Source organism: Falco rusticolus, chromosome 14 (assembly GCF_015220075.1).
Source record: "Falco rusticolus isolate bFalRus1 chromosome 14, bFalRus1.pri, whole genome shotgun sequence".
Classification (NCBI taxonomy): Eukaryota; Metazoa; Chordata; class Aves; order Falconiformes; family Falconidae; genus Falco; species Falco rusticolus.
The window spans coordinates 20,982,186-21,009,837 of NC_051200.1; the positions used below are offsets into that span (position 1 = coordinate 20,982,186).

The 27,652-nt window shown below is 40.9% G+C and overlaps 1 protein-coding gene across 9 annotated transcripts in view; it reads right to left on the bottom strand.

Annotated features, from left to right (window-relative positions):
- ZNF711 (zinc finger protein 711) overlaps positions 1-27,652 on the bottom strand; it is a 58,705-nt gene that overhangs the window by 12,375 nt on the left and 18,678 nt on the right. For 5 of the 9 annotated variants that reach the window (XM_037407813.1, XM_037407815.1, XM_037407814.1 and 2 more), the window contains 8 exons: positions 22,007-22,111; positions 19,906-20,436; positions 12,279-12,437; positions 9,682-9,828; positions 8,939-9,076; positions 7,492-7,539; positions 6,768-6,911; positions 3,430-6,299 (listed from right to left, as the gene is read on the bottom strand). In XM_037407813.1, the coding sequence (XP_037263710.1) occupies positions 5,122-6,299; positions 6,768-6,911; positions 7,492-7,539; positions 8,939-9,076; positions 9,682-9,828; positions 12,279-12,437; positions 19,906-20,436; positions 22,007-22,085 (2,424 nt within the window). In that variant the 5' untranslated portion in view covers positions 22,086-22,111 and the 3' untranslated portion in view covers positions 3,430-5,121. Of the gene's footprint in view, positions 1-1,479; positions 6,300-6,767; positions 6,912-7,491; positions 7,540-8,938; positions 9,077-9,681; positions 9,829-12,278; positions 12,438-15,957; positions 16,046-16,146; positions 16,574-19,905; positions 20,437-22,006; positions 22,112-27,392; positions 27,603-27,652 lie in introns of those variants that run through there. The other 4 variants (XM_037407818.1, XM_037407822.1, XR_005107446.1 and 1 more) reach the window with 4 other exon arrangements.

Consider the following 27,652-nt stretch of genomic DNA (forward strand, 5'->3'; position numbering starts at 1 on the left):
CACAGCAAGGTCACCCCTCCTCCCCCGTACTGGGGAAGGAACTGGCGGTGCGGGGACAGAGCTGTAGTAACTGGCCGAGTGAGGGTGGCTTCAGCAGGACGGCTCAAAGCCCTCCGTGGGAACGGGCGGAGGGGCAGGTGCACGTACACTGGGCTAAGGCAGGCACGCGCGGTGGTGCAGTGTCGCGTCTACTAACAGGTGCCACTGCAAGAACAGAGACCGTGCAACCTCACAGTGATGGGAGGCACCACTCAAGAGTTTTTAGGACGAGTAAGAAAACACGGCACCACCAACTTTTATCATTCAACTCAACATGTAAGTCAAAATGCTCGCACGGCTCACAGGCGGTTTAAGTGTCTCTCTTTCACTTGTTCTCACCACCAGTTAGGAACTCCTCTGCTGTGAGAGTGAGCCAGCAGGACCTGCCTGCAGAGCACTCTGTCCCACCCCAAGGGCCTCACTGGTCTGGGCAACAGGAGGCGTTTGCTGCCAGCTCGGGGGAGGGAGCCAGCCGGGCAGGACGGACTACACAGAGCAGGGACCCGTGAAGTACTGAGAGGCAAATTCTACTGTGATTTGACAAGAAGCATTTTTAAAATCATGACACGTCCACGGTAACAATACAACAGCCATCCCAAATTCTCTGAAATATTTACTGGGAAGTGCACTGAAAAGAATCTAGGAACTGTGCCTCAAACTGCTGACAATTCAGGTGAAATTTTATTCTTACATTTCAGAAGATTTAAACCACCACTTCCTAGTCACTTCCTTTTCACATCACCAATACCAACCAACCGCCTGCTTCAGTTACAGAATTTCAGTTACTGGGGAAACATGGGGGCAGGGGTGGAAGGTTCTACCCAAGTCTTACCCTCTGTTGCATGAATACATACACAAGATATATGTGAAAAGATCCTAAATTACTCAAACAACATACACAAAGAGCATTGCATGTAATACCACCTCCTCTCAGGTTTCTCTTGGTATAGCAGGTACATTCCTTTATTTTCCCTTCCCGAACCCCAAATTCTACATCCTTTCGTCCACAGCCCCATGTCACACCTGCAACATTGCACAGGCTTTCTCCTGTCAATTCCCTCCTCCTTCCATCCACATTATTACTCTCTTTTTTTTTAAAAGCCACCAGAGCCCTCCTAACCTCTTCCACCCCCTCCTTGGCCTATTCACCATCCAGCTTGGACAGAGTTACAAGAATCTTCGACACAGGCAGGTGTCCGCTCTGGGAGAAGGAGCGGAATCACTGGTGGGATTACAAAGACCACCACATAAATCCAGCCTCAAGGCATCAGTACCTAAGCAGCACTGGCCAGAAGCAGCAAAGGGCTGAGCAGAAGCACGCACTCTTGCAGTGCTGTCACAAGCTACTGAATTCTAAAACCACCGCTCAAGCAAAAAGTCCGACAAACTTATTTTTTCAAACTGTTGGAAAATTCAACAGCACGGGTAGTACTGCATTACCCTTAACACTGTGCGGGTTCAGTCCCAAGGCTCTTCCTCTCTTAGCCAGACCTTGTTTCCACAGTTTTTCTTCTCAGCTAGGTTTCATTGTCCATTGCTGCTGAGAGAGGAAGAGACAATTAATATCAAGAAAGAGACGTTCAAAATGCTAATGCAATTAGCCAGCCACAGAAAGCCGGTCACTCCAGACTTCACATTGGGCAGGGCTGGCTGTGACCACACGCTTCTGCAGCCACCGCCGAGAGCAGGGCTCACACACAGCATCGCACCGGGCTGCGCCGCTCCACGTCCTACACGCCTTCCCGTATCTGTACCTTAGTGGGTAACAACCTACCACAGACATGGGCTTCCAACCACTGTCCCCTCCCTTACACCTTTACAATCTGTGAGGAACGTTTTTCATGTTCCAACAGGTATGGTATTTTTTTCCTTAATTAAAAAGAAAAGAGCATGAGGTGGACTTACAGACTGTTAAAACCTCAATCCCAATTTCAATTTCTGTAATACAAAGTTGCAGAAGTTAATCATTCTACAATATAACGATGAAACCGTAAATTAATTAAACTTTTATCCAGCATTCACTACATACTATCATTGAATAAGTTAAAATTTTTTTTGCACCCTTTACCGTATGTAGCTTTAGGACAATAAAAAACCAGACGCAGCAGAAACCCCAGGTGCCAAACCCTGCCGCCCCACGCTCCGAAGAGCAGCAGATACCGCTCACCGACGCCGAACAAAACACCATCTTACACTGAACTGCCCGCCACAACCAAATAACCCACATCGCTCATTTTAAACTATCGGACGTGTAAAGCTCAAAGGCTTTCACTGCACTCCTTGGAAGAAACACCACTGTTTTCCTCAAACATACACTGTGAAGTGTAAACATTAATACAGGCCACCAGTGAATACCGAGTATGAACACTAACAGATACCAAACACGACCCAAATGCCATGGCCAACGCACTGTGGCGGGGTTTCACACAGCTGACCGCAACGCTGCTCTTCGCAAGTGTCATTCCTGTCATTTCCAGCCCCCGCGTGCTGTTCTGTCCCATGAACTGTGACGGACCCTTAGGCAACGTGGGACTAAGTCCTTCTACAAAGTTGGCTACAGCAAATGATTAAAATACTCAAGTACCTGATTATTCCATCCATCCACAAGGTGGAAAAATGAGCCAGCATGGACATGTGCTTTGTCACAGAGTCAGAATCATCATCTCCAGTCTGCTATGAAGAAACTCCTTCAGTCTATGTATTCAACATAACGTCCAGGAATAAAGCATTAAAATTGTCAAAAAGCCACAACTTTGATCTCAAGATTTTCTTGGAATCCTACGGCCTCCTCCTTTGATTGCTGGACATACAAAAAGAAGTAGCGTAAACAAAAACCAGATGAATACATTCACGTCTGCATCATTTCTGGGGTTTAACACACCACCGATGAGTTCACTGGCTAAATAAAAGCCCGTGGAAATCCTCGATGGAAGAGTTCATTTAGTATCACACTCTCTTCTTAAAAGTTCTTAATCTATTACTGTTGTCATAATTCAAGTATTCTAAAAAGAAAGGGAAATTAAAGACAGCAGTATTTTTAGCATTTCATTTTGCAAGCTGCTCTTATTACACAGATAGAAAGACAAAACCTACCTGGCTTTTCCCAAAATATGTGAGAAGTTTTATGCTCTACCTTTACTTAAGGGAAAGAATTTCAAAGGAATGTCAGTGTCACATTTGGTAACTGTTTCAGAAACAAGCACAAATCCATTACCTGTAACTTTAAAGGGTTAGTCAAGTAAAACAGCAGTACCTTCCCCTCAGTAGTCTGATAAACATACCTCAGGTAACCTGCTTACTGGAAGTGTTACTACACATTAATTACTGAATAACATAATTAAAAATACCAGGCAAATTTACACAGAATGAGACATTCCTAAACACCATAAATGAAAAGCAAACTCCAAAAAAATTGGAGTGCAAGAGATGCGTTTTATTGTATGCCCGTTACGATGAGTAACACATTTAGAAATAATAATCCCACATAACAGTGACAATCTTATTTTACAGCGTGTACATCATTTTTTACAGCCACATAAAACACGTATTTTTCTAAGAGATTTCCCAAATTTAACTTTCTGAAGTTTAGAAATATAAAAAAAATTTATTCTCAAGGAACTGATTCTCATCTGGTGCAAAAACAAAATATGAACATTATCTGAAACACAAAGCCACAATATAGCATGAAGTTACAATTTCTCATGTGAACAGCTGTGTGCAAACATGAAGCAACTAAAAAAGTAAAAAATACACATTATATGCATAACATTTATGAACAGGTTTTTCATTAAATAGCCCTAGACCAGCTTGTTATATTAAGCGCCATTTGATTTGCAGCATGCTAACACAAAGCATTGTTTAAAGGGATGCATATTTTAAATGTATACACTGTAAACTGAAGATCCACCTCCAAACTCTAGTGGCAGCGTATTTTTCTGGTTAAATACTGCATATATACTTTCTTACAGATTGAAAATGCATGTTTATAGTATCGTATAGAATTTTTTTAAAGAATTGATTAAAAGGTGCAATTTTATGTCTATATTGAAAATTTCATATTAGCAGGTAGGACAGTAACAGTCACACCTGTTAAGAACACTGCCCTAAAGAACTTCTAAGTACTTTGAAATTTAATTAAAAAACCCTACATTTTCAACTTTAATTTTTTAGAGAAGACTTTAAAGTAGCGAGAAAAAAAATCAAGTGTTGAGTCACAACACTATGAGCTGCATCCATTTCATCCTTAAAAAAAAGTCAAATTCAAAGTTAATTTTGTTATATGTGCCATACTGAACAACATTCAACTGCAGTTTCAGATAAAAAAGGGAAATTATATACATACACATCTTTAACCCTAGCACCAGAACACCACCTTTGAGACCATAACATAATGCTGTATTTTAAACATCATTTCCTGCAATAAAATAGGTTAGCAGCTTTGAAAACCATTAAAGAAAATTGCTTGTTGGACCTAAACTAATAAAGGAAACGAGAAAGTTCCCCAATGAAATGTTTAAAAAGGAAATAAAATAAAATAAAATAAAATCCCCCCCTCCCCCAATTTGACCAGTTCTGGAATTTAATTTCTAGGCACGATTTTAAAATGTTATGATCAAGTGACTGACTAATACTCTCCTTTAAAAACTGCACAAGAAGTTAAGACTCGGTTGCCTTTGCAAACAATTTGTAAATAACCCCACCATGTATCGGAACTGTTTTCATATTGGAGACAAATGCTGTTACTGACAAAATGGGTAACACAGTCATCTTCGTTTTGTCTTCTATCACTTAACAATATGTAATACTACTAATTTGAAGACATTCATCCATCTTTCTGCAAATTTAAGACATTCATCCATCCTTCTGCATTCTGTAGTGCTCTTTAGGTTCTGATAAGCAACAATCATAGGGCTATGAGATCCCCTGTCAACCCTAATACTTTTAAGACTTTTAATACAAAGAATGTAAAGTTATGATTTAATATCAAGCTTTGAAACCAGGAGAAACAGTTCATGAGATATTTTTTTTTTCCCCAATTAGCGTATCACAGTTTCTAAATTGCTTCCTTCTTGAGATCATATATTACATTATGGCCTCTTTGTGGTGCCTCATTATATGCTGATTTTTTTCAGATGGTCTACGGAATCCCTTTTTGCAATACTCACACCTATGGGGATAGTCTTTTGTGTGTATTGATATTACATGTCGTTTAAAGCCTGACGCATCCGTAGTGCTATATTCGCAATACTGGCATTGATAAACTTTTCTTCCACTGTGGGTCTTCATGTGCTTCTTAAGTTCATTTTGCTGCCTAAATCCTCTTTTACATCTTTTGCATTTAAAAGGCAGGTCCTTGGTGTGAACTGAGAGGATATGCCCACTAAGTACAAAAGGATCTGATGTTTTAAAGTCACAGTGTCTACACTGATGTATCTTTTTACCTTTATGGGTTTCACTATGCTTTTTGAGCTCGGATGGACGATGGAAGCCTTTTTCACATACCTCGCATTTGTGGGGAAAATCCTTTGTGTGCACTGAAATAATGTGTCGCTTCAGGTCACTTGAATTGGTGCTCTTATGGTCACAATGTGGACACTGATGAGTCTTATGCCCTTGAAACAATTCTGTGTGCTGCTGCAGTTCCTTCTCATCTGTAAACGCCTGGGGACAGTGCTCACATTTAAAGGGCAGATCAGTCCCGTGTTTGGTTTTGATGTGAGTTTTCAGATTGGACTGATCAGCACACCTGAAGACACAGTGCTGACACTGGTATGGCTTTTCCCCAGTGTGGGTCCTCATATGCTTTTTCAGCTCTGATGGGTGACGGAATCCTTTCCCACACTCCACACACACATGAGGGAAGTTCTTACTATGAACTGCAAGCAGATGTCTATTGAGTAGTCCCTGCTCTGCAGTTTCATAGTCACAGTATTTGCACTTGTGTAGCTTAGGCTCCTTGTCCCTCAGTATTAGTTTATTAGAACTCAACGGGCTTGCTTCTCTGTATCTTCTCGTATATTCTGTAAACTCATGGGTTTTATCAACTTTATTTATAAGTTTATGGCTTTCCAGATGATTGTGGAAACTTACTTTTTTGTTAGTTGTAAAGTCACAGTCTGTACACTGGTATTTCTTCTTAATCATATGATCTGGATGATTCTTCATATGCCTTTTCAAGAATCCTCTGGATTTAAATTTTTTCCCACAAATATGACAAGGGTAAACTGTTAAGGGCTGTCCATCAGGACCTATTATAACAGCTGTTTTTAAACAAACAAAAACAAGTTATGAAGGAAACAAATTTACTGATTAAGAAGCTTTAAATCAGCCAACTGCTGTTCAGATTCATGCACTTACACTTGCAGCAGACAAGAGAATGGTTCAGTAGTTTAAAAACAAGCAATCCACAGCACCTATCGTTTATATAGTTTTGTTTTAGAAACTGCTCAAACAGACCAGTAATACCGTATGTGCAGCAAGTATCTCCATGATTACTTTTTAATAGCTTGCAAAATTCTAACGAATTGCATCAGTCCTAAGTGTATTGACTCCGAATAGCAAAAAATATTAATCTTCTACACACAGAATTGGAGGGGGGAAGGACACAGGAAATACGCAAAACATCATTTATATTTTTTAATTCTGCTCCGTTTTAAAAAAAAAAAAGAAGGAATAGTACAGGAGTAAGTGCCACTCCATGACAATATGCATAGCCATACAGTGTTTACCTGTTTGCCATTGCCTGGCCTCTCCTCTCCTCCTTTTCTTGGTTTTTTGTTTTAGCACTCTATTAGTGCTAATGCTATCACAAATCTGCAGGTACTGTGTTGCATTACCGTTTTTGTTTTCTAATCGTGTATCCAAGTTATTTCCTAGAAACAAAAATTAGACACCATAAAAAACCTTAAACAACGTTTTTCTTTGGGACTGATGACTGGAATTGCACAGCAGCATATCTACTTTTTTTAAAAAAAATACTGCCCATTCCTCTACAATGAACATATATATTAAAAAAAAGAAAAGAGCACCACTATAAAGCACTATCTATGTTTGCTGGCAGAAGCCAATAATATTTTTTAACCACTGATTAACTTTCAAATGTATTCCTTGATTTCTCATACTTTCAAGACCTTAATTTCTTCTGAGTTATGCTGGTTGTTTCCTTTTGTTTAACTTGGGTTAATCTCTTAACAACTGCATTATCTCTTTTCTGACTACAGAACTGTATTAAAAACCTGGCAGATCCTCCCAACTTCCCCACCCACTCTGAAGTCCTGCAACACACCTAGAATTGTTTTCATTTCAAAATAGTAGAGAAAGACTGTAGAGTCCTTCAGCCTATACTTTATGGGTAATTTTCTGCATTGCCTGATCAGGAGAATTGACATGTTTCTATTTTCCAAGCCAGCAAGTTAGTTTAACGTGGTACCAAGGACTGTTACATGTTCTTACCTGCCGCTTGACCATCTTCGTATCTTCTGGGTAGCCTTCTTTCGTCTCCTGCAGAAAATGGTATTTTAGTCGTTATAAATTAATTTTTTTTTAAAGACGATGCCTTTGCAAGTCTGATAATGAAAGAAAACTAACTTTAAGGCTTAACTCTATCCAAACTGAGACGTGCGGTTCAGAATCAGTTCAGTGTTTTGTAATTATGAGCCCCAGGAAATAAAATCACATCTCTGTAAACAGTTAACATCCACTAAAGCTGTCTTTGCGTGCTTACCATGCTGACTGTCTTTCCTGCTTTTCATAATTACTATGCTTGTTTCTGCACACTTTTAACCTCATACATAACCTCCACAGAAACAAGGTTATCTGAAATGTACCATTTGTTCTTGAGATCAAAGTACTTTATCTTTCTGGAGTAGAACTAGGCTGATTAAGACGACTTTATCAGCTGCTCAGCACTCATCTGTATGAGGCACTACAAAGTTCTGGGAGATGCAGAAGGAACACCTTAAAAGTGTATTCCTCATTTTGGATTAAAGCGTTTACTGCTACGTACCAAGTCTCTGTGGTTCTAAACCACTTTATCAGCCCAACTACTGAGCTCACAAGTACCACACCAACGGATTTTAACTGACTACCTTGGTCACTTAATTATAACATGAACCATGGATGACCTGATACTCTCCTAACAAACATTTAGTATGCCAAAATCCAAGAAAAGAATACAAAGTAAAAGAACATTCAGAATTTGCAGTATGTCCTGATAAGACACTTCTGCTATTTGAAGCATGGCTGCAGAGAACAAATTACCTTTTTTCTTTTTGTTTCTAACCTGAAGGACTAACAGGCTTAGAACAGGTATATAAACTGAAATTACAAGGAATATGTTTACCCATTTATTCCTACTTTTTAAAAGTTTTTTCCCCTTCCTCCTAGCTGATGTAAAATACTTAAGGTTGTTCTTCTTTTTACAAGCTCTTCCAAGAGCCAGATTAACCAATCACTGAAACCCACACATTCGGTGCATCTGAGTTAGGATCAGGAACAGTATAAATATTCTCCTAACAGCTTTCCTTTCTATTTCATAAACTCAACATACAGCAATCCATTCATTATATGCAAGACAATCAACTACTAAAGTTATCCATAACATGTTCGACAGGCTACCACTGGAAAAAAAAAAATCAACGTAAAAATGGAACTGTTTTTCATACTTAACTGCAAAAAACCTAAGGACCTTATGTGTAAAAACGTCATGAATGACGTCAAAACATTTTTTCACATCATTTCATCAACTCCACTAACTGACACTGCTAAGAGATCAGAAGATCTGTTTCCAAACCCTTAGAACAAGGCGAGAGATTATCACATTTGCACAGAGATTCTGAAAGGTAGATTAGGGAGAAAATAACGGAAAGGATTTTTAGAAAATAAGCATACAGCTTCCTACCGTAAGCAGCAGCCCAAGCAACAGGGACAAAAGTTTTATTCACGCCAGAGTCTTCAAGCTGTGTGTCTGGTAGTGATGTAGCTTCTTCTTCACCTACAATAACTTCCATATAAACTTCATCTGCTATTTCAGCACAGCCTGGATTAAAGGAGAAAAACACATTTTTAATTTTATTCTGCTCATCCTAAATTTTCCTTCATTTAATTTGCTCCCACTCTGATTGATACCCGTTACAAATTACTTTTCTTCCTTTGGCATTTAGAGTCACCCATTCCCTTACGGGATCATTGTTTATTCAGACATTCCTTAAAGAGAGAAAACACGTATCAATAAATATAAATCCAAGACATATATCAACATAAATTCAAATATACAAACTTATAAACTTGTAACTGATGACATTTATTTGCCACTTTGCCAGAAAGCTGATTAAACAAGGCAATTCACAGCAGGAAAACAGAAAAATGAGAAATTTGACTAACCTCATTAACTTCATCCATGGACATGTTAAATTTAATATAAATAATGAAATGATTGCATACAGTATGCACAAAGTGCATTTATCCACATCAATTAAAAAAATAATTATAGCCTGCTTTTTATTTTTAGTGAAGATGAGCTTAGTTTTCTACTACTTCAGGCTGAAGAATCCTTCAGAAAAATTAAAAAAGTCCTTGAGAATGATGTTTTATATTGTTGTACAAAACAGCATGAGAAACAAAAACGTTTCTTATTATGCTTACTAATATCTTCATCTTCCTGAGAAGAGTCCTTAACAGCCATGTAAACCATTTTTTCTCGCTGCATTCTACCAACACCTCCTTGATCAATTACTCCAGCTACAGAATGTCCGTTGTGAAAGTCACTCTCTGTGACAATTTCTGTCCCACCTTTAACAAAAAGAAGTTACACACATTAAATAAATAAGAAAGCCACTGTCAAGATTAATTTCAGTATTTTTCCCTTATTTACAGCAAAGCTATTTCATAAAATTCCAATTAAATGTTTTTACATCCATGTCTGTCATAAGATCATGCAAATTTGATACTCTGCAGCAGGTAAAGACAAAGTCTCTCAGCGTGTCCTGATAAATTCAAGACTGAACAACCACTACCCAGGAAGGATCACGAGCCTTTTATGCACGCTAGCAGTGACCTCAGGTGTGAGTGGTGACATGCCCATGCCCACCAAAACAGTGACTGTAATTCTCACCTTGTAATTTTCACACACAGCCTTTACATTCTCCCTTGACATGTGAACAGCTTATTCTTACCCCTCTTCCCTTTCCAAAACACTATTTCGTCACCTTGCAAAAAATGGTTTTTAGGTAATTCTCCCCACAAAGATTCTAACGTGTATGTCCCAGGCTCGTGACACGGGATTAAGTAGTAACTTACACTGGCATCATACTTCTCAAACCGTGACGGTGCTAATGCTACTGCCAATTACTTCAACAAGAACAATCTTGTCTCGAAAGACAGACTAGCAGGGATGTAAGGTGCTGCACCAAATCCCCGGATACAACGCAATCTGAAGAGTAAGAGGCAGAAGGAAGGAAACAAGACCTGCCCACACGGTCCTGCTCGGGGTGACTGACAAGCTTTGGCCCCCTGACTGCTTGAACAACCGTCAGGGGGCCAAAGAGCAAGTTCCAACCTGGAACTTGATATTGATGCTTGAGTCTGAGAGAGGCGGCAGATAAATATTGATGTGCATAGTCTTCCACATATCTCGGGGACTGAACGGGGAGTAGAGAAGCTGCAGGTAATGGCAGAGCAAGCCAACACCTGGTACACCTTATTTACTACTTATTTAGTAGTTCTGTAATAAATAGTCCTTATTTACTACTACAAATGGTCCCAATGAAAGATACTCAGCTAAGTGGTTGAGTCCAAATTAATTCTTCCTGCTGCTGCATTAGCAGTCTGTCCCTTGAGACTCACAAGCCATCCCCAAGCAAGAAACTGGGCCTGGTGATTCAGGTAGGCACTTGCAGATGACAGGAATGCTGCAACAGATAAGGAATGACAAGATGCTGCTTCTCTAGATCCTTTGCCCATGGTCTTGGGTATTCATGCTAAATGCACATGGTCTTCATAACCTTCTTCTCACACTTGAAAGGAATTAAGGATCAAATACTGGAAATACCTGGGCCTTACAGAAATACTCACTAACCTTTAGCCAAATCAGACACTGTCTATTCCAAACAGGATAGCAACACGTGTAAAGTTACTTTGGCGACCTTGTGACGGACTTTACGAACAGGCTTCCAAATCTACACTGCATCATCTTGCAGAAGATACCAAGCAACTCGTAAGACAGTTTTAACTAATCCTGAACCTACCCTGGCAGTGCAAACCGAAGACAACGGCCCTATTAGCTAGCAGTCTGGTCATTCCTGGAACAATCCTCTTCTGCCATTAACCTGAGCTGAAAAGATGACTTGTGTCTCAAGAGCAGAAAAATAAAGGTATCATACAGCCAGAAATTTCATGAAGTAGCAGTTCAAGCTACTTGAAAAAAGGCATCAGGACTGTTACTAATTGGAGGACTTTGCTGATCTAATCCATAGCTCTATTTAAAGTTGAGACTTTCACAGCATAGCCAGGCCAACGCTACCGGTCCGTGGGAGGTGAATTCCCCTCTCAACTCCAGGAAGAACAGAATCAGGCTGGTTTGCGCTGCGAATGGGGCATGCCCTGTGAATGGTGCTGGGGCTCCAAGCCAGCTATGCTCCAGTGAGGCAGTTTCAGTACCTAAATGCAAAGGGTAACATGGAACGAGCCAAAGGTTTCAGCTCAGAGGACAAACGGCAGGGGAACGCTGCTTTTACAAGTCACGAACAACAGAACATGGGCTACCTGCACATCTGCATGCAAAGCACCTGGAAGTGCTGGGTCTATCCCTTGTGAAAGAGAACTGCAGAGCAGTTCTGAGTTTCCTAGTTAGGTTTGGACATGACTGTATGCCTAAAGCCCCAGCAGTCTTCCCCTCCCTGTATCAAGGCCAAAAACCGTCCAATGAAAGGAATCTACTCTAGAGGGTTTTCTGTGCTAACACACAGTCTTACAAGCATCAGAGAAAAGCAGCAGCTGAAAAACAGTGGCAGACACCCAACCACTTCTACATTTGGGCTTTGGCTGCCTGAAAATAAATCCTGCTAATCAAGAGAACTTGAGACCAATACACACCCAGTATTTAGTGCATACAGGCAGCCTCCACAAAACTCACAGTCTACGGAACATTCCAGTCAGTAGATTATATGAAATTAAGAACAAATAACAAGATGGCACTGAAATACTTCATACTACTGGAAGAATACATAAAATTTAAAAGGTACCTATTTCAACATCATCTTCAGCTTCAGCTTTAAATATGTACACTTTGATAACTTCTGAACCAAAACCATCATCTTTAGCAACATCATCATTTGTCACCTCGGTACTGATTTTCAAGGGAGTGCTTCCTATATGGTCCAATTTTTCTCCAACATCATCCACTGTAAAGAGAAGAGAACAATAATGAGGTTCAAACACATTTTTAAAAAGTCAAATTAATCAGTAGTATGATTTTCTCCAGTATTACCCCCATGCATAATAAAGGTTTGTATTCATAAATGACTTTTACAAAACAGTTAATCTCAAGATACTTAGAAGAGATTCCGGAAGTTCAGTACTCATTGTACTGCAACTCAGGACACAGCAACAGTTACAGAATGAACAACACAAGAGGGAGCTTGTCATCAAAGAGAATGTGGTAATTGGTTGTGTCTGAAACTACTACACTTAGAAAGCAAAAATGTATCAAAATCAAGTAAAATTAAACACCTGTCAAAAATGTTTAAAATTAACCCAGAATTGCCTGTTACAGTCTAAGAGTTCCCAAAAGTTTCACTACTCTTAAGATACTGGTGACTAAAAATTAGTAGCTGTGTGAAGAGGGATGACTCAAGAGTATATTCCCAGTAAAAAAGGTGCACATCAGAAATTTGACTACACTTTCACTGTAAAAGGAACTGTGATTTTATCTACTTTATCACTTGAAAACATATACATTAACGAAAACTACTGTATAATATACAGCTGATTAAAAGATGCAGTGACAATAAATCCAAATACTACTATGTGAAACTGACTTCTCATCCTTTATGTATCCATCTTAGTCACTCTGATTATTTGGTCCATATATTCAAAATGCTCATTTTACTTATACAACAAAAAGTACATTCGAACTACGAAAAATGCAGAATTAACACTATTTTGGTAAAAAGGGTATTCACATAGAAATCCATATATATATATATATATATATACACACACACACCCCAAATTGCCAATACGGAGGCCACTGAACTAGGCTTCTTTCTGGCATACATACTGCCAACACACTTCTCTTGGTGGATAAAATTAGCTCCTGCGCAGATGGCCAACACAAACCTGTGCAATGCTTAACACCCACAGAAGTCCTCTAAATAAAGAGGAATTCCACAAAATGTAAACAAAATCTGAATTAAATACATTCCAGGGAAACAGCAATTTAATGCATACATAACATTAAAATAGGTGCATACTAGGTAAAAAAAAATAATAATCGTATTGAAATGACAGTAGCTTTTCATGACTAAGACCAGAGTCTACCCCACGCAGCCCCCGAGGGCTCTGACGACTGGGGAAAGCCTGGCTTACTTTGGGATGGCTGCAGTGGTTCCCAGTCCCGCTCTAAGCCCCCTGCCCTCAGTGCAGCCACGGCTGCTCTTGAAGAGCTGCTTTTAACTGCCCCAGGCTACAGCCTGGTCTACCCAGCTACACTGGAGTTAGTTTAAGCTTTTCTGAACACTCTAGGCAGTTGTGTGAGGTGGTTCAGAACCTGCTAGAACAGGAGCAGATGCCTTCCCTGCAGCAGGGCAGGAATCCACCACAGCAATCCCAAACTAAGCCCTTCCCACTCACGGACAGGACTCCCCAGAAACACCTCTCTAACACGTAGCGGGTGTCACCCCCGCACTGAGGAACCTTATTCCCATTTCACAAATCCTGGACTGCACCAGAAGAGTATAGAAGTTATTGAGGACAGAACTAGACATAATGCAGGTAAGTACAAATAACTCTTTGATTTCATTTTGGAACCTCTGAAATGCATATATTTTGATGAAAATTAAACTGAAAATATTAAAAATGCTGTTTTAGCTGTTTCTTTTTGTAAATAAGAGATTAATTGCATTGCCCGAAGAATCCCAAACTTGGATCAGCAGAAAAAAACAATTTTCTCAGGAAAAGTTTGGTTGGTTTTTTTTTAATTAAAAACATTCTAAATCTCTATTAAAATCGATGTCAGCAACATCAACACCTCAGTCTGTTAGTATCTGACATGTACTGCCTGGCACTCCCGCTAACTTGCAGCACAACAGGAACAGTCCGAGTATGAATAGCACAGATGAGAACGCCACAACAGAGAACCTGGCACATTCCTTCGACAAACTTAAAAGTTTACCAGCGTTAGATTGTTAGTGTATCTTTATATCCAGTATGGGAGTGTTACTGCATCTGCTAATTGGTATTTTTTATGCTGACAGAATGGATTTAGAAGAGAGAATTATGCAACCTTTACCAACAGGAGAAGGGAAGATGCTAAAAGATACTTATCTCAGAAAAAGTACTTCCATACATTTACTGTGTTTGAATTTATTAAAGACCATTTTCTTTTCTGCATGGCTTTTAACGTTTATAGAAGTTTCTTATTCATATTCTTCAAAAGGATACACATATGTTTAATTTTACTACAATGAACATTTCCACTGTATCTGTAAGTCTCTCTGAAGGACAGAAAGTAACTAATAGTACATGGCAGGAGTCATTTTATATATATAGCTGTATGACTAGACATGCTACCAAAATGCAGAAAAAAAGAGTATTTAAAGACCAGGTGGAAGAATACACTTAATTATAAGCTGTTACTATAATTTCAGAATTGGTAGGTGGTAGTAAAGTTATTTTCAAAACTGCAACTCAAGCAACACCAACTTTTTCTGAACTCAGAAATTTTATAAACATAATGCATTATCAGTCTAACAAAGGAAATATTTCTGTACCGCAAGGTTCTTTAACAGCAGCAATATCCTATGAACAGTGGCATTATCACACATGTATGGTAACAAGCTTTCTTTACGGCAAAAATTCCCAAATAATATTGGGTGACCATGACTGCACACCACTATGTATCCGGTGAAATAACATAAGAAAAAAAACTCACAATTTTAGATAGCTGCCTCACTGGGACATCAGTTGCAATACAACAAAGATTACATAAAGTGACCAATTTTTTTCAATTTTCTAAGTATTTTTACCCAAAAATATGAAGTAAAATACATTAATATAGCATGTACACTCACGTGCTGTATTTTACCACTTCAAGTAAAGCCCCCAGATCTTCAGCATGCTTTAAAAAACAGGGAGCCCTGTCTTAGAGGGGTCAACATGATTTCTAAAATTAGTGGTTATTTGCACAGCATCAACCAACCTGTGTATTTTCAAAGATGTTCACTCTCTACAATTTAAGCTAAGGTAATATCAGGAAGTCTGCGTATCCAGGGCCTCTGGAATCACTTTTTTAAAAAACACCAAACTGTAATATAACAAATTCTGAAAAATATAAACTGGACTGAGAAAATAATACTGATATAGACTGTCATTTTTAAGATCTTGCCTTGTGTTTCAAATACCGCAATAACAAACCACACTAAATTGGCAACTGCTATTGCTTAAATTGCTGTCTTATATGAAGTAAATTTCATGGTTTCAATCTATTTTTTAAACACATTTAGATAAGGGGGAAATAATCAACACAGCAGGGCATTGTAATCTCTGTCAAGTTCCAAAATATTAAGAATTCCTTAAAAAACAGATCATGAAAGTATTCTATTGTCTAAGTAATATGGCTTCAATAACAGACTGCTAACCCTTCAGTGCTAAATTATCTGGTGACTTTTCCCAGTGATAGCTCTCAGGAACAAGAATGCTTACTTTATGTCAACGGCATATGAAAGTGTCTTTCAGATCTGACTCATCCACCAGAAACACTACATATTATTATCCCGTCACTTAAAATTAACTGAAAAAACACAACAGAGAACCTTTATAAATATATGCTGAATCCTCCTGCATAAACAAGGTTTAAAGGAAAACTCAGCACACTTCCGATTTTAAACTTACCTTACTTTGCTGTTTTCAGGTGTGTGATGTCCAGATTCACCGTGGATTGCCAGCTCCCAATTCATATGATGCCTCAGCATGCACTAACGCTGGTGATATCACACCCACCATAGGAGCCCATAGGGATAACATGAGGGCAAGATAAGTCCTGTGGTTTTACAATTTTTCATATTTTTTAATGTCTGATATACTTATTTTATATCCCATAGGTTACAATATAGGAGTATTAATACTAAAATGTTTAGCAGATTATGTAACACTGTACTGTAATACACTAAAAAGGAGGTGGTGGTGGAACAGTACCTTACCCCTAAAGGCCAGCTCCAGTGTTGCTCTTTGGTGGGTATGAGGTCACCAGCATAGTGCATGCAGGGCCAACACACGGATCGGGAGCTGGCAATCCGCTGTGGGTCTGAATATCGCAAACCTGAAAAACAAAAAAGGGTATGCTTTAAGCTACACATGTGCTAACTCCTCCCTGGCAAAGTGGGATGTACTGTTCTTAATCTTCCCATCTCAGTACGAGACGGACTGGGTTCATGCTCACACCATATGCATTCATTTGCTATTAAATTTCCTCTTTAACCAGTCCCTTTTAAACAGGTATTCTGGAGATTCAGCACAAGGATCATGCATATCCCGTGGCATACATTGTGAACGTATAAAAAAAAAGATTTTAAAGCTTTACGGTTGTAAGGCTGATTTTAAAAAGCTGAAATCATCTCCACTGAGAGAGCAGACTGGTGATGATGTTCCAGTGAAAATTTCTAATCACAAAATCATACACAGCTAGTTTCCAGAACTATCAAAGACAAACCGATTATTTTCCAAATAGTATGTACGCAAAAATATAATTACAAATAGAATATAAAGTATCTACATGGGAATGTCACCTTAAAATGGTGAAAAATCACCTTTCAGTATATTTCAAGTGTTAATTTTCAACAAGAGTAAGGTAAGTTAAAATTCCACACAGCTCAGCTTCACACCCTAAAATGTAGTATTTTACAAGTTCCCCAAACGTGTTCCACAGAACAGCTGGTGGTATTCCCTAAGGGCGTTATCTGGCATTTAATGCAAAGTCCCTCCTTTTTAGATGTTAAATTTCAGTAAAAGACAGCTAAGTGTTTTGAGATTCTTTACAACTATCATTTTGATGTGGTTTATGTTATAAAAAAAGTTCAAGTCATGTATATACACCCTGAAAGAAATGTCATAAAATCAACTTTCTACAATATTTTCTGAACATTTGACAATATAAAAATATAGGTAAATAAAAAGGGGGTTAAACAGTTATCTATTCTACACAAAAGATTAATAAATGTAACAAATTCAAGGCTAATTTAAAAAGTTTAAAAAAAACTACCAAAAAATGAACAACTGTGTAAGACTGATTCATTTTTGCAGAGAAAAAAAATTAGTAAGATACTTCATTGGGTCAGGCTGGTGTACCCAGCACAATCCAGCCTTGAAACAGCAGAGGCAAGGGATCTCATCCCTATCGACAGTCTGGACATGGGGATCGAGTGTCCCCTCAGTCTGCAGATGACACCGAGCTGGGGGGGTGGGGGGCTGGGGCTGACCTGCAGGGGCCGGCAGCTACACCCGTCCCCTGCGCCCGGCACTGGGGGGTCCCGCGAACGCGGGGTTCAGGGCTGGGCCCCCGCTACAGGACAGACCCCGAGGGGCTGCAGCGTGTCCAGGGACGGGCACGGAGCTGGGGAAGGGGCTGCGGCACCGGCTGGGGGGGCTGGGGGGGCTCAGCCTGGAGAAACGGGGCTCGGGGGGGCCCCATCGCTCTGCGGCTGCCTGAGGGGGCTGGAGCCGGGGGGTCGGTCTCTTCCCCCAGGGAACCAGCGACAGGACAAGAGGGAACGGCCCCAGGCTGTGCCAGGGGAGGGTCAGGGGGGATCTCAGGAGAAATTCCTTCGCGGAAAGGGTGGCCGGGCAGGGGGACAGGCTGCCCAGGGACCCGGTGCTGGCACCGTCCCCGGGGGGGCTCAAAACCCCCGCAGGCGCGGTGCTTGGGGACACGGTTCAGCGGTGGGCTTGGCAGCGCTGGGTTAGGGGCTGGGCTGGGTGGCCTTAAAGGTCTTTTCCAACCTGAACGAGTCTATAATTTTATGACTGCCTTAATTTATCTAAAACAGTAACTTAAAATAAAATTATAATTAATAATGTAGCTTCCAGCTGTGAATATTCAGACGTATCATGATTATACATATATAGAAATCTAACTGCTGAAAATTAGGTTTCACACTGGCTTCGAAACATTGCAAAAAGCAAAAGTAGGCTTGAGAACACCTGACAAAAATATAAATGTATCAGACACAGTCGAGGTCATCAGGGAACTGTTACTTAAAAGTTTAAGATTCTCTGGTCTAAGTGCAGTGGTCATCATTATCAATCACACTTAGCTTAGAAGGAATTCCAAATTCCAAACGTGACTTTACTTACAATAAAAAGGTGCAGCTGGAAATACTGCAGTTACAGAATACAACTCACCATAAGTACTCTATCAGAAAGGAGGAATTTTTTCAGTGAAACAACTGACTGTAAAAATGGTGTTCCTTCATTTGCAAACACACGGGATTTTTTCTGTTATAGGTCTAATTTGCTTTCAGATTGAGGGGTTTTTTTATTCTTTTGCCAAAAAAACCTTTTTGACTTCCACTGCTGACATATGGCATTAGTCATGATAGAATGATAAAAAAACCCGTTGCTGTCCATCCTATACTGAACAAAAAATAAATAACAAAAAAAAATATTTTGCATAAGGGACATAAATACTACAAAATATGAAATCATTATGATCACTAATCAGTCATGTCCTCTGTCTTGACATTTTTAATACAGGCAGCTTGCTGTGAACAGACTGACACTTCTGACACACTTGGCACTGCCATTTTTTTTTAGCATATTGTTTCTGACTAAATAAAATCTGGTTTGACCTACTCACATTTCAGTAACTAATTTGGAGAAGTCAAAACTTTAAAATGAACTATCATACATTTTACCAACTTTGTGTAACAATAAAAACTCTTTATCTTGAGCGTAACTGAACCACTGAAGAAACAGAATACACCTTAGGTCCTTCCAGCAGCTCTCACTCCGCAAGCAGCGTAGGGCCAGTCTCCTCAGAGTTGAATGTGGTGCGAGAACTGCAATGGGCAGCCGCCCAGTGTCAGAGCCCATCAGTTAATGCACACAACCCCTTAAGGTCAAGTTCAGCCCAGAACAGCGCAACATACAATAAAATGCCTACTGTAATTTTTAATACAACTAAACAAACAGTATTTTGTGGAAACTTAAGAGAAAACTTTACGAGTCAGTTATCTTAAAAAGCTCCCTTCTTTGCTGGATTCTACTGCTTAAACCCAACACGTTATTTTGACACAAAACTACGTAACGTGGTTAAATACCTGTGTATTTAAAAAATAAAAAAAGAAAGTATGACACTCAAAATACACAGAATGTTTAACTTTCCAATGTGTTTTTCTAAATTTTCAGAAACATCTAGTTTCAGAAATACACACATACTCACTCAACAGCACATCACTCTTTCTTGCTGTATCAGCAATAATGGACTTTACATCAAGAAAATCCAAATCCAGACACCAAGAATTAACTGGGTAATAGACTATTACTTGAGCGTTCCAGTACAGAATGCAGCAAGAGTCCAGTTATAGTAACTTCTCCCCACCAGACCACTTCTACTTCAGATAATCTCCTGTTTATATCTACCTTTGTTTAACTTACAAGATATCATTAAGTAGTCTTCAGATGTACTCTTGCCATCATCATCGTCTTCTGTTTTTATAGTCACTGTGGAGCCAGGAACAGTACCAGCTGCTTGAATGACTGCTTCAGAATCTGAGTTCGTTACAAGAACTTCTTCTGAAACCATTGTAGGTGAGTTGGCTCCTGATACAGAGTCTTGCACCACGTGCTCCAAATGTCCATCAGGACCCGTAACAAGGTCAGCCACAAACACCTGATCGGGAACTCTAACGGTTTCTGTTATTAGATCAGAAGTCAAAACATGATCACTGGTATCTAAAGCTTCTTCAATAGCAACATCGGCTTCCAAAACAGAATCAGGAACAATTACGCCTTCTGTCACAACATCAGTTTCAGTGATGATGTCAGGTCCTTGGACAACTTCAGCTGCTAAGCCATGATCAAGAGTTATTCCATCATCGGTAACAACATCAGAAACTAGGACAGCTTCAGGGACTGATACAACAATATGGTCTCCATCAATATGAGCAGTGCCAGCCATTCCAGCCACTATGAAACAATTACGAATGAGGAGAAAAATGTTAAAATCATTGCATTAGCAATTGGTTTACCTAAGGCATGGAATAACTGTATAGAGCACTTAAACGCAGATATACAAATCTATTACTTTTCAACAATCCACATTTTGCCTTTCACTTGACAAGGACTATCCAAAACAGCCTGTATTCTTTAAAATAGGAAAACCAAAACATGACACTTCTTTAAGACGTAATGCAGAGTTTGCCCTTATTTGGGTTTTGCAATGCTGCTATGTTAAAACCTAGAGGCCAGTTTGCAATTTCATTTTTTTATAAATTTCAGTTAGAAAACATCTGATTACAGTTGCAATTTGAACCTTCACAGAATTCTTGCATGACACTGGAAGTGTGGTAACAATACATTAATTGCTGTTACGATAAAAGGACTCTCAGCCTTCAGACTACATGGGCCTTGACAAAAACAAATACTCGGTTGTATGCAGTATTTACAGTACGATTTCCAACAACTTGCCACATTGCAAGGAATGGCTAGGAGCAGAAATCTGTTTTCCACTAACAGACTTGACTGGCCAGTCACGTTTGCAGACTACTTTTCTATACATAAAAGAGAATGCACAGTGAATCATTTTAACACACACATAAATAGCAGTTTTAATCTTAATGAATACAACCAGAAAAAGGTTCTTATCAGAATGAAAAAAATAAATTATTCAGCATCATACTGCAAATGCAGTTATTTTGGTACACTCTGAGGGATATTAATTCATGTTAGAACAAAGACATGGTCATTTCCACTACCTGAGAAGGTCATCTCACCATAATGCAGAAATGGAGACCAACAAAGAAAAGAGCAGAGATTTCTTGCTGTCCTTTCTCTAAACCTTCAAAATTGGTGCGGTTAATTTAGCACTGCCACCAAAAGAAACGGTGCTTATTTAAGAAAAAGTATCCCTCCCCCCAACTCAACTTAGAAACAAGTTTTCTTGTATCAGTCCAGTCCAAGGACTAACGCTCTTGACAGAAGACTTCTAAGCACATGTGAACATGCAGGTTCAGCTAAATCTGTAACCTGCTGCCTACGTAACAGGTTGTTTTCAAAGACATTATTTCTCACCACATTTACTGACACAGCCTAAAGGAGAACTGGTGACAGTAATCAAGGTAAGCACACAAAAGCTCGGACGTTGTGTACATCCTGTACTGGATGTTATTTACATCTCCTGTGTGTTGGAGACGTAGCTACTAGTCAACATGAGTTCAAGCAGAAGCTCGCATACCACAAAACCATTGAACTCCAGGTAACATTTTCTGTCTCATCTAGAGCCCTCTGGGCCACAGACTTAGTTGCTTTTTTTTTTTCCTCCAGAATTACTTCAGTATTTTGAAGTAAGTGATTAAGCAACAAAAGGATACACAGACATAATATATGCCACCTTAAAATCAGAATTTTCTCAAAAGCCATGCAAACAGCATTATCATATCAGTCATCTCTGCATCTTGGTATCATTTATAAACGTACAGCAAAAGCCTGAAAAACAGTCTTGATTTTATTCATTGTTTTTAATAGTTAAAATGTTTACCAAAATCCTGCATAATCATAGTGTGAGGCATTTTGGATTCTTGTGTTTGCAATCCAAGACTTCCACCACCTGGATCCATATTCAGCTAAGTTCATTCACAAATAGCTGCAATAAAAGCAAAATCAGAATTTATGTAAAACAGTGTTACTGTGTTGATTAGCTTTACTGGATTAATATGTCACACTGACAAACACAGAGCATTTATCCAAAACTTCAAGAAAAAAGCATGCAGTACTTCATACAATTCACTTTGCTTTATTCTTTTGGTTTTATATTTTTTGTCCCAAAATCCTGAAAATGTTTCCATCCATAAGTAGTCCTACGTTAATCAAAAGAATTACACAAGCAAGTGAAACGAGGTTACTGCCTGGCCTAGAACAGTTCTGTTTATATTCCATAGAATTTAATGGAAAAGTGCTTTCTAGCTACATTCAGCCTGCAGAGGTTCAGACTTCAACATTATTTCTAGGAGCGGTAAGCAGAAGAAATGCCTAAATCTTCAATTTCCCCACTGCAAGCTGAACATTAAAATATTTTTGCCATTTTATGAGACTATGCCCACAGGGTAACAGCTCATTGACTGACAGTAGAAATCTCATCACCTGTAATACCAGCAGCAACAGCATCAAGCCATAGTAACCAAACAACAGAGCAAGCAACTGAGCCTAGGTACCAGTAACTTATTTTCTAGAAGCAGAAACTTTGTCAGGAAGGAAGTTAACTTTGCCTTAAAAGAAACTGTAGCTGTCTGTAGAAGCAAGAAATGCAAGTCAGCCGTCACACTGTGCACACGCTATTACTAACCGCATGCCTTACCATAGTAACATACACGAGCAACTACACACTAAGAAGTCACTTTTGCTCTATCCCTGTCTGTATATACCCTTTAATTATCGGGACTGGTTATTATGGTTGTGTGGAGCTGCATCGAAGAAAGTTGAGAATTTCATCAGGAGTATCAATTTTTCAGATTCTTTCACGATTTTCTATCTATCAGCTATTTCAAAACTAATTTTAACACGTAAATTTGACTGAACATTATGTTTAATTACATGTACATTTTGAAAAAGCTGTGTAGTGCACTGAATTTACGAGAACAAAAGCGCCAAAGCCGATTTTGTCTTCCAGTGTCTGTGTATGAGCCCCTATTTCATTAAAAGTCTGACAAAAGGCCTGGTAGAAAACATCATCAGCCCTTAGTTCGATTTGCACGCACAGTCCAGAACCACACATCCATGCTTGCTGCACCTTCACTGTCAAGGAAGGAACTGAGCAGTGACTATTCCTTCTTTTACACTCCTGAAATCCTCAGGCAAAGAAAGCAGCAAGCAGTCCACGATGATGGCAATTTCAAGAAAAAGTCACTGATCCACCCCAAGGAGTTTTCAACTACCTGAGAACACAAAAGAACCAAAGAACTTGTGTATCACCTAGTGTCACTATTACCCTTTCAACACTTTCTCCACGTATTATTTGCTCAAACCTACTTCTCTCAAACTGTCTTTAAAAAATCTTCAGTACTAACTCTTGGGGACAATGACAACACAACATTCTTCTTGCAGAGCTGCAAGAATTCCCCAATGTAATTTCTCGAAGGTGCCGTAACAGAGCAGTTAGGTCCACAGACCAGCTGGTATCACAAAAAACCCAGTCAAACATGATCACTGGCGAAAGCAGTCAAGGATTTAACTGGCCCAATTTCACCCATACAATCAAATTCCAGTGCAGTTTTAAGATTTAGCTCCAAAATCAAATTCTTTCACCATGTGAGAATTATAAAGCAGTTTCAGAACCTTAACGCGATGGTCTATCACTCCTAAATTACAGTCACAGCCACCTGAAATCTCACAGTAGCTAACGAATACTTGCTGTTACAAAATAAGATACAGCTCTAGACCATAAATAGCTAATTTAATATAGCAATTTCAGAATTAATGCAATACTCTAAAATTTCCTGACCACAGCCTTGACACTCAGGTAATCCTTCCTTCTTAATGTACATGGATATGAAAAATTACCTTAAATTGTATCAATCTGAGATTACAGGAAGGATATGCTAGGCTCTTCTTCCTTCTCAATAAGAAATTTAATTTATTATCAGGTTATATAATTAGATGCCCAAATATACTGTATTTTGGGCTACACTGAAAATTCAATACAAAGGCAGGCTATGATCTTAATTTAAATTAAAAACTCTGCATGGAAAGTAAGTTCTCGCTAAAAGGAGTACTTTGACAGTAGCTAACAGGACTGTAAAAACTACTGAACTCACGGGTGCACGTAGTACTATGAATACCTTAAGCTTCCACTAAAAACAGACATGGATGATGACACATTAGCAGTAAACATGCTGAAGCTGCACCTCAGTTGATGCAGCTGGTATTCAACCACTACTTAAGTATACTCTTCTAAACCCTCAATGCAGACACAGGACTGAGTTGCACCAACTACACAATCACAGATTTATTTTATATATCTGCTTTCAGGTCTTAAAGGAATGCAGTGACAGCAGGAAAACCCCTTCCTGCTAACGCTGGAACAATTAACAACAGCTAAGGCCCACAATTCTCCTACAACTGGGTATTTTTGCTCCTAGGTTTCAGTAGTGCAGATGATTTAGTTCCATGCACTACATATGCATGCAAACCTTATTATTGGAAACAGCAAAAAATGTAGTAGTACAGTAATTAACTCTGGTTCTTCACAGCTTCCTTCTGTAGTACAATGTGTTATATACCCACGCAATCATAGCAGAAATAGTCCAATCCTATGTTTCAAAAAAAGCCAAAGAAATAAGGCAGAAAGTAACAATCCTGTATGCTACCACAACCCTACACTTATCCATACTTCTCTTGCCTCTATTAAGATCTCAAGTTTTTCCTCTGAATTCACCTTTTCTTCTGTGTATTCAAAAGCAACTACCATAAAAATGCTTTGTAAGCATCAGCCAACAAAATAATACCACTTTATGACATTCCATTAATATTTTCATTGATTTTTCTTTTAAATACAGCATGCTATCTTGCACCAGGAAGGAGTATGTTATCATCAGATCCCAAAATGTTGAATTTCATGAAACCTAAACTGAGACTCCCAGAGCAACGTCTGAAGGCTAAATTTTCAAAACATGTATGTGATACTGCTTTTCTTTTTTGAAAAATATAGTTCTTTTTCCAACTAGCTTCAGGAGAACGTTGATTTTAACCTATTTCAGTTCTTTATCCCAAAGCTCTTCCTTACAGAGGACTCAGCTGAGACCAGGCAATGAATTTTAGAGTGAAAAATCCCAACTACATGATGCATCTGCCTACAGGCAGGAACACAACTGTAAATTACTACTGTAAATGGTGTTTTTTAAAATCCAAGATAATGGTTGGCAGACTGGGACTACCTAAGACCACAGATTTACAACAGCAACACTCAATTGAAAAACTGGTAAAGGCCCAGGCCTTATAAACACTGCTCTTAGTATACAGGCTGATTTCTTAGCTTACTCTTCCCATAAAAGTATCATAAAATAACCATTAATACTTTAATTTCCTTTGAGAAAGCTTTCAGAAAACACTCTGAATTGAGAGATCTTCAGCAAAATATTTTGAGGAGGAAAAAAATGAAATGCCTCAGCACGTCTACCCTTCCCAGGAAAAAATATGGTCTTTCTTGTATCCGGAGGTACAATGAAGCTCCCAATCGATAAGCTGACTTCCAGGCATTGTTGCCATATTTAAAATTTTTATAACATTAGAAAATATTTCTAGAGAAAGCCCATTACAATTGAGTATTTCTTCATAAATAGGAACATATTTAATACATTTTGTTGTATCCTATAGCACGGTCCTGCAAATGCTAAGCATCTCTCCAGCTTACACATACAACTATTCCCCACATGTTCAGGTGATACGCTTCCAAATAAAGCCTATTTGCTTTGTCAGCCCTTAAGCCCTCCTTTAAAATCGTGAATTTCTTCTGAATAATATTTCAGTCTTGTTTACATATAATGAAACACATCGGCGTACTTTGTCAGGCATCCCAGGTATTTGTACGCTGCAAATGACATTTTGATTAAATCAAAAGGATCGAGCTCAGCTATAGAGCAACGTAACACAGTAAGTGAACTTGTAGGTAGTTGAAAAATCCAAACCAGATCTTTTCTGATTACCTCAACGTTCAAGTTCAAGAAGAACACAGAGAATTATCCTCCCCTGAAGATACCTGAGGATTTTGAGGCTCCCCCCCAGCTGATTTTTAATGCAGCAACCAACAGAAACGCAATGAGAAACAGCTCGCCTCGGCAGAAATATTACACAGAAGGATCCAATTAAGAAAATCACGTGCAGGTTAACAGAAGCCCTTCAAGGAATAAAGACTGGGTATGAAAACTAACATATCCATTTTAAAGTCCTTTATTGTGTTCGCCCATCAAGCATCCATGACAACCTACCCTCACCCTCTGCATCCCCTTAAAACGACAAAGACAAAACCAGCGAAGGAGATTTTGTCCGGCTGCCGGCAAGCGAGCCAAGCAGGCGCAGCTGCGCCTCCGCGCTACAGCCACGGCAGCAACACACCCTCCCGCCTGCCCCCGGCCGAGCCCGCACCGCCGGGTCCGCCGCGGCGGGGGGAGCCGGGGGCGCTGCGCGGGTGCGGAGGAGCGCGGTCCCCCGCGCGTGCTCGCGGGGCGGGCGCGCCGCCGGGCGGCGGGTGCGCGGCGGTGTCGGGCGAGCCCGCAGTGCCGGCCGGGCAGCCCGGCGCGGAGCCTCCCGCCCGCACCCGCTTCGCTCAGCGCCGGAGCGACCGGCAGCGGCCCCAGGCGCCCCGGCGGCGGGCGGCGCGCGCAGCGGCGGAGGCGGCCGCGGGCGTAGGGGGCGCGCGGAGACAAAGGAGCCCGCGGAGGGCGCGCGCCGTGGGACGCCGCCCGTGGCAGGGGCGCGCAGGGCAGGGCCCGCCACCCGCGCGGCCTCCCCTCAGCCTGCCCCGGGCCGCCGCCAGCCCCTGTCCTGCGGCCGCTGACAACCCCCCCCCAGGGCGGGCTCGGGCGGCGGCACAGGGGCCGGGGAGGCGGGGATAACCCCTGTCCCGGCGGCGCGGCGGCCTGCGGAGCCGCAGCCTTCCCCGCCCCGCCGGCCGACATCTTGTTTTCCGCCATTTTCTGGCCGCCCGAAAAGGCCCCTCAGCCGCTGGGCCTGCCGGCGCCACCCGCCCGCCCGCGCCCGCCCGGCACCGCAGCAGCCGCCGGCGCCCGGGGCTCGCCGACCCGCGGGGAGACGGCGGCGGCCGGCCCCACCGGCTCCCGCGGCGGCAAGGCCTCGGGCGCGGCCTGCCGTGAGGCCTAACCGCCTCCATTGTCCCCACCCCCCGCCGGCCCGGCTCCGCCGCCGCGGCTCACCTGAGCGGCTCCCCGCGCCGGGCGGCCGCGGCCCGGGGGCAGGGGGGGTGCTGGGCCCGCAGGACGCCGCCGCCGCCGCGGCCTGGCATTCGGGTCCGCCGGGTCCGGGCCTGCACCAATCACGGGCTGGGCTGGGCCGGGCGGCGGGGCGCGAGCGCGCGCGGCCTGCTCCCCTCCCCCCGCCGCCCGCTCGCCGCCGGCCTCGCGGCGGCCGCCGCACGTCACTGCGCGCCCCGCGCACCGAGCAGGCGCACCCGCCG